The sequence below is a fragment of the Triticum aestivum genome, chromosome 3D (genome assembly GCF_018294505.1).
Source record: "Triticum aestivum cultivar Chinese Spring chromosome 3D, IWGSC CS RefSeq v2.1, whole genome shotgun sequence".
NCBI lineage: Eukaryota > Viridiplantae > Streptophyta > Magnoliopsida > Poales > Poaceae > Triticum > Triticum aestivum.
The window spans coordinates 238,929,683-238,937,539 of NC_057802.1; the positions used below are offsets into that span (position 1 = coordinate 238,929,683).

Sequence of the window (7,857 nt, forward strand, 5' to 3'; positions counted from 1 at the left end):
GGCGGGCGCGGGCGGCGCGCGGGAGGCGGCTCGGACGCGGTCGGGCGACGGGGAGGAGATGGGCTGCGGCGGGCGCCGGTGTACGGGCGACACGTGGCAAGCGCCGGTTGGCTATGGCTGGTTCGTCCGGCGCTGGGCGAACACGCCCGGCGGCGCGGAGGGAGCGGGGCTAGGGTTAGGGTGGTTTTTGCCCGAGATTTCGTAGGGAGAGGTGTATTTATAGGTAGAGGGAGCTTGGAGACTCCAAATGGAGTGCGGTTTTCGCCCACACGATCGTGATCGAACGACCTAGAGCATGGAAGTGACTTAGAGGGGTTTTGGGCTGTTTAGAGAGGGGGTTTTGCTGGAACACACAAACGGACTTTGCGGTTACCCGGTTAACCGTTGGAGTACCAAACGACCCCCAAATGGAACGAAACTTGACCGGTGGTCTACCGGTGGTATACCAAGGCCACTTGACAAGACTCGGTCCATTCCGAGAACGTTCAACACCCGCTCATGAAAGGAAAATAAGAGGGGTGCGCCGGAGGAGATGGGAGTGCCGGATTGCAAAACGGACAACGGGGAAAATGCTCGGATGCATGAGACGAACACGTATGCAAATGCAATGCACATGATGACATGATATGAGATGCATGACATGAATAAAATGCAAAACGAAAAACAAAACCCGACCACAGAGGGAATATCATAATACATAGCCGAAAATGGCAAGAGTCGGAGTTACAAATATGGCAAGTTACATCCGGGGTGTTACATCTCCGGCGGCAGAGATGGTGGTAGGGTTTAGAGGGATGGCCGGCACAACATGCTGCAGCATTTCGTTTGCGCAATCCACCCTCAGCAATCACAGAAATAGAAAAAAAATTGGTGAAACTATATAAGAAAGATCTATTTGGATGGAGAGACGATGAAGAATGCAACTCATGTTGGTCACCTTCATCGTCTACATATTGTTGGCATTGTTGGCGTATGAACACAAATTATCTACATCGTCGCCCGTAGCAACGCAAGGGCATTTAACAAGTAACCGTTAGTGGAGGACATTTTTTACTCCGCGACGGCCACGACCCTTAAATATACTTGGCAACCTACCTGTGGAGTAAAAATACGCACACTACCTCCCACCCTAGTCCACTCTGGCGCGGCGCCGCCGCAAAAAATTGCCAGATTCAGCCACCGTGGCTCCTCGCCGCCAATTAGAAGCGCGGATCCACGCCACCGCGCTCAGTCCCGAGCCCATGGAAATGGCGGCACTTCCTCCTCCCGCGGCAATGCTTCCCGCTTCCTCGAACTCCCATCGCCACCTCCGCCGCAAAGGAAATAGATCGCCATGCGGTAGCACAGATGGGGGAAATGGGTCGCGGAGATCACAGACGTCGAAACGCATGAAAGGATTTGGATTGGATCTTTGCACTCACGGTGTAGGCGGCACAGGAATACGACATATTGTCAATGTACCCCCACGGCGCCAACGCCCAACGCAACTCCCTCGACGACGTGCCGCAGTTGGCGCCATTCGACCCCCGGGTGGCCATCGGCAAGGGAGATGCGGGAAGACCGGGAGGCCCACGAGCGCCTCAAGGCGGAGCAAGCCAGCAAGGCATACGTGGCGGAGCTCCACCACCAGTACCTGGAGCAAGTCGAGGAGAAGCAAAGGCAGTATGAGATGTGCAAGTCCGGGGCGACGGAGGTCATCGACCTTTGCTCCGGCAACGGCTCCGACTCGAACGACGATGGCAACAGAGCGGGCCAGGGCGGTGCCAGCGGAGCGGGCGACAAGCCCATGACCGAATCGGACTGGGAGAGGTTGGCGAACGAGAGCATTAGCGAGTGATTTTTTTAGTTTTTATGCGATCTAGTTTAAATTTCATTGACGTTATGTAAAAAAAAGTTTATGCAACTGGTTGAATCAGGTTCAAATCAATTTTGATGAAGTTGTTTGAATCAAATTTGCATTGAATTTGTGTTCAAACTTTGTAGGGAGTTAAGGTTAGGAGTTCAGTTAGAACGTAAGCTTTTTAGAGCAGCAAATATACTCCTCTAAAGGATACTAGGCCTCTAAATTATAGGGTGTCAGTTAGAGATGCCCTGACAACTAATGGTCACTGAAGTCATGTTCATATTGCTCACCCCTCAATGCGAGAGAATAAAATAAACACATGAAGGATGCAATATAGCTACTCAAATTAATTTGGAGACAAACAGAACAAAAAATAGCAAAAAAGTAAGTGAGGGAAGGAAAGAATGGGGCACTAACATATCGTGCCATATAGTCTCCTCCGAAGTTTGACCAGATATTCTGAAGAAGATAAGAGAGAATAAAAAATTAGTCGATGACATAAACAACAAGAGAAGGCAAGCACATCAGTAAGACAGTAACCAAGCAAGGAAGAGGGAAGTAGGTACTTATAAGGCGCCTGGTAGGTAGAGCTGGGCCCCATCAAAAGATAGAATTGCAAAGCCTGAGGGCGTCTCCAACAGCAGCAGCATTAGTCCGTGATTCCCCAGTTTGGCAGCTGCAAAGTTTAGCAAACTTGAGCACAACAATTTACCAAGAAAAAATCGCACGAAGACCAATCGGCCATCAAGATATCATCAAACGTTAAGCCAGGTTGGATGCGAGGCTAATAGCCCCCGCCTAAGCCCAATCCGCTGCCGCAGTATAACGACTACCACCAATTCGCCCGCACAACCGTAAATGCACTCATGTCCACTCTCGTCTACGTAGGCGGCTCGCCGCCCGTGGCCCTCCATCTATGCCAGATTCCGTCGAAATGTACAAACCCTAATTCGCAGATCACCGGGGGTTCAAATCTGTGGGATTGAATATAAATAGATCTGTATGTTTACCCGGCAGCCTGCAAATGCTACTATAAATAAGGATCCTCAGGGATTTCTTCATCCTCAGAAGCTACTCAAAATTTTCCTGCCGGCGTGGGTGGATTCAGAGAGGGAGGATGAAGCGAGCATGTGGCTGACCTATACTGGTGATTGACCCCTCCGGAGCAGTAGGATGAATTCGTCCTTAGCCCCATAGCTGGAGGACCGCGCCTCCGTCGCCTACCCATCGTCGGCAGAGAGCAATCCCGCGTCGTCGCTTCACCGGGGAAGATGTAGGGGACAGATGACAGATTTGCGGCCGCGTGGTCATTTTAAGGAGTCGAAGACGGAGCCCTTCCTCCCGGAAAACCTTATGTGCCGCTCGTTGCGTCGAAATGTGAGGCAACGCACAGGTGAAGCCCGGCATCGCTAGCAATGGGCCGGCCCATTATACAAAATCTAGCCAGCCGGTTTGCGATCCGAACCGTTTTTTTTTCTTTCTGACCGGTTTTCCAGATTCTTCTCGGGTTTTTTATTTTTTTTCTTCCTGCCACTTTTCTTCTTTCTTTTTTTGTTTTTGTTTTATATTTTTCTGTTTGTTTTTTCGCTTTTCTTTTTCAAGTTTATTTTTTAAAAGATCATCTTTCGAAAATTGTTCAAAACAAAAAATGTTCCTGTTTTTCAAAAACTTTCGAAATTTCAAAAATGTTTGTGTTTTAGAAAATTGTTCATAAATCCAAAAAATGTTCACATTTTTAAAATTTTATTCAGGAATTTCAAAAAATGTTCTTCTTTTGCAAAAAAATGTTTGAATGTTTTCATTTCAAATTTTTGACAATTTTCGAAAAAAAAATCCTGTTTTAAAAAATTGTTCACGTTTTCATTTTTTTAGGAGTTTCAAAAAAGGGCAAAAAATGCTCAGCCTTCAAAACATGTTTACAAGTTTCTTAAAAATTGTGTTTTAAAATTTTGTTCAGGAATTTCAAAACATGTTTGTGTTTCCCAATTTTATTTCGGAATTTGGAAAAATGTTCCCATTTCAAAAAAATTGTTCATGTTTCTCAAAAGCGTTATAGTTTTCCAAAATATTGTTCACAACTTTGGAAACTGTTTGCATCTCACAGAACATTCCGTTTTTAGAAAAAGAAATTGCTTTGGAAATTCCTAAACTAATTCGTATCTGCGCAGCCTTTTTGGTTCTTTATGTTTGATGCTACAATATGATCAGATATGGTTGCTAGCTCAGGTCGTAGGAATGCGTCGTTTATACCAGTCGATCATGTGTTCGAATCCTTGATGCCCAATTTTTCTTTTGTAGCTAAGCTAGAGTGCATGTTCTGTGTCGGTCGCTATCTTCATGGGTCGGCCCAGTCAAAGACCCACCTATGCGAAACCTCAGCAACTTGACACATAGCGCGTCAAATAGGAGGTCCCCTTTCCTTCCCTCTCGCCTGACGACATGGGCCTTCTCAGTGCGTCACGCGCCGACTGTAAAACAGCCTAGCTATACAACAGAATGCACGGTACGGTCGATGTCGGCCCTCTCACGCCTTGTATAATGCAGAGAGCAACTAACGAAGGACTACTATTCCTTCCGGAGCACCCATAAAGGTCACTTCGGTGGGCTGGGAGCGTGCTCTCAGCCGTCGCCACGTCTCTCGCTCTGGGCGCTATCTTCGGATTTGTTTTCTTTATTTTTCTATACGCGTTTTTAGTTTTTAGATGATTTTTTTCGGCTTTTTGGTTTCCCCTCTCTCTTTTTAGGTTTTGAAGAAAAAGAAAAAAAATAATGGAAAAACGTGTTTTTTTTCTTTTCCATAAGATGCACAAATTTATTTTTGGTGGAGGCACGGATTTGCCTAAGCATAAATTTATTTTTGGTGGAGGAAAACGTGTTTTTTTCGTTCCACAAGAGACATAGATTTTTAACATTTTTCTATACATATTATTTTACATTTTAAAATGCTTAATTACATTTTTCAAATACATGATTTTTTAATGCATAGTCAACATTTTTCTTATACATAGTTTAAACATTTTCCAAATGCTTGATTAACATTTTTTGAATACAAAATTAACATTTCTCAAGATCATACGTAATCAGCCATTATCTTATTTTAGGGAAAATGTTGAAAAACATAGACAGGTAACTTATGTGAAAAGTATTACGGTAACATACGAATCGCATACCCGATAACTTACATATAAACACAACGGTAACTTTAGCTAATGTGGAAAAAACTTGTTGAAAAACATCCCTCGGTAAGTCATTTGAAAATAGCACGGTAACATACGAACCGCATATCCGATAACTTTTGTACAAATATCACGATAACTTTGACCAAAGAAAAAAGTTGTTGAAATACTTATCACGGTAACATATTAATCGCACAGCCGATAACTTACCTACAAACACCAAGGTAAATTTGACCAATAAGGAAAAAAGTATTGAAAAAACATTCCTCCTATAACTTATGTGAAAATAGCATGGTAATATACGAACCGCATACCCGGTAACTTATGTATAAACACCGCGGTAACTTTGACCAAAGAGTAGAAAAGTTGTTGAAAAAATACCCCTGTAACTTATGTGAAAACAACACGTTAATATATGAACCGCACCGGATAACTTACATAGAAACACCGCAATAACTTTTTTGACAAGGGAGAAAAATGTTTTTAAAAACATATCCCTGTCACTTATGTTAATAGAACATGGTAATATAGAAACAACATACCAGATAGATTACGTACAAACACCGCGGCAACTTTGACCAATGAGAATGAAACTTGCTGAAAACTTACCCCTAGTAACTTATGTGAAAATAGCACGATAATATACGAATCACATATCAGATAAATTACATACAAAAATCATGGTAACTTTTTTGACAGGGAGAAATATGTTATTGAAAAACATACCACGATAACTTATGTGAAAATAAAACGGTAATATAGGAATCACATACCCGATAACTTATGTACAAACATCGCGGTAAATTTTGACCAGGAGGAGAAAAGGTTGTTGAAAAACATACCCAAATGATAATGCCCACACGTGTGGCATATTTGCATATCGCCCACACGCCTTGATCCATGTTGGTTCTGTTTTGCACAAATCCTAAAGGAGTCTGTTAGAATCTGAGTGCCACGTGGGCATCATCGTGTGTGTGGGCGTTGGAGAGTTCGCCCACACGTCCTGCAACACGCGGTTTGCCAGCTGCGCCGTGTGGGCGAACTAGTTTCTGCCCACACAGTCACCAACTAGTCTACGCGCGTGTGGGCGAACTGCTTTTCGCCAACACGACACTCGTACATTGTTGGATGGCAATTGTAGTTGCGTATACGTGACAACTAGGTAAACATATATGGCAACTATGATTCGTTGCTAGACGGCAACTGCAGTTGCACGTACGTGGCAACCAGATAAACACACATGATAATTGTGATTAAACACACTATGGTTGGACCACACGTGGCAACTAGGTAAACACACATAACAACTACCCCCTCCGTCCCACAATGTAAGACGTTTTTTGGCACTAGTGTAGTGTCAAAAAACGTCTTACATTTTGGGACAGAGGGAGTATTTGTTTGACCATATGTGGCAAATAGCTAATCACACACGGCAACTATGGTTTGATTACGCGTGGCAACTATCATAAATTAGACATGGCAACTATAGTTAATCAAAACAGAGAGAATTGCCATGCTTTTATAGCTATATTTGCCATCCCGGATAACTACATCTGCTATCCCAGTTGGCAACTAAATCATCATCTCGCGGGTACCTAATATAGCTGCGCCAGGACGTGTGGGCATATTTGCTTCGTGCCACACACGCGGGGTGGAGATGAGTAGTACTTGTTGGGCGTGTGACACGAAGTAGTTGCGCCCACACATGGGCGCAATTCTAATGTTCGCCCACACACAGCCCGTGTGGGCTGCCTCCCGCTCATGCCACACATGATGTGTGGGCGGATGTCTAGTATGCCACGCGTGTGGGCTTTATCAGGATCCAAAACATAACCCTGATAACTTATATGGAAATACCACGGTAACTTGCATACCACAGGCGTGATAACTTATGTAGCCCAGACGTGGCGATTTTTTACCCCCAAATTTTTTTTGGAACATATCAACACGGGATCTAATTTCAATGATCTCGTCACGACGTTTTTTAATGTGAAAACAGTTTTTGTGTCGGACCGAAGGTTTGAACCACAAAACATTTTGATTTCGAAACAAGGAGAATCCAGGATGACATCATCTTTTTGTTTTCTAGTGCATACATGCATGTGCATGTGGAGAAGGATGAAAGAATAAATTTTTATGCCTCCGGTAACTAACGTGGAAATAAAGATAACTTGCATATCACAGGTGTGGTAATTTTACCCCACAAAAAGTAATCGAAACACATCAATATGGGATCTAGTTTTAAAGATCTCGTTGCGCCGAATCTATTATGTGAAAATGGTTTCTGCATTGGACCGATGGTTTGAGCTACAAAACATTTTGAATTTTCGAAAAAAGAAGAATCTAGAATGACATCAACTTTTTTGTTCTCTTTGCATACATGCACGTGCATGTGTAGGGGTGAGAGAACCATTTTTATTCCCCCGGTAATGCAAATAACACAATAACTTGCATACAAGAGACGTGGTAACTTATGTAGCCACGGCATGGTAACTTTTGACCCGAGAAAAAAGTTGGCGAAACATACCAACATGAGATCTAGTTTCGAAAATATCGCCGCGAGCCCCCGACGAATCTTTTGTGTGAAAACGGATTTTGCATCAGAGCAACGGTTTGAGATACATAACATTTTGAATGTTGGAATAAAGAGAATCTAGGAAGACATCGTTTTTTTCTAGTGCATGCATGTAATTAGAGGAAAGAGATGCACGTGAAAAAAGAGTAGTCATTCTAATGCATGCATGTAATTAGAGGATAAAAGTAGGTGTGTGATAGTTTTGTTTATCTGCGACACATGTGCCAAATATCGCGGTCCTTTCTTCTTTCTTTTTCTCTTTT

At 43.5% G+C, this 7,857-nt stretch overlaps 1 protein-coding gene across 4 annotated transcripts in view; it reads right to left on the reverse strand.

The window, feature by feature from the left end:
• LOC123078306 (uncharacterized) overlaps positions 1-3,169 on the reverse strand; it is a 37,701-nt gene extending 34,532 nt beyond the window's left edge. For all 4 annotated transcript variants that reach the window (XM_044500772.1, XM_044500771.1, XM_044500770.1 and 1 more), the window contains exons 1-3: positions 2,983-3,169; positions 2,410-2,519; positions 2,261-2,302 (exon numbers count right to left, since the gene is read on the reverse strand). In XM_044500772.1, coding sequence (XP_044356707.1) covers positions 2,261-2,272 — 12 coding nt within the window. In that variant the 5' untranslated portion in view covers positions 2,273-2,302; positions 2,410-2,519; positions 2,983-3,169. The remainder of the gene's footprint in view (positions 1-2,260; positions 2,303-2,409; positions 2,520-2,982) is intronic.
• Between the last annotated feature and the right edge of the window lie 4,688 nt (positions 3,170-7,857).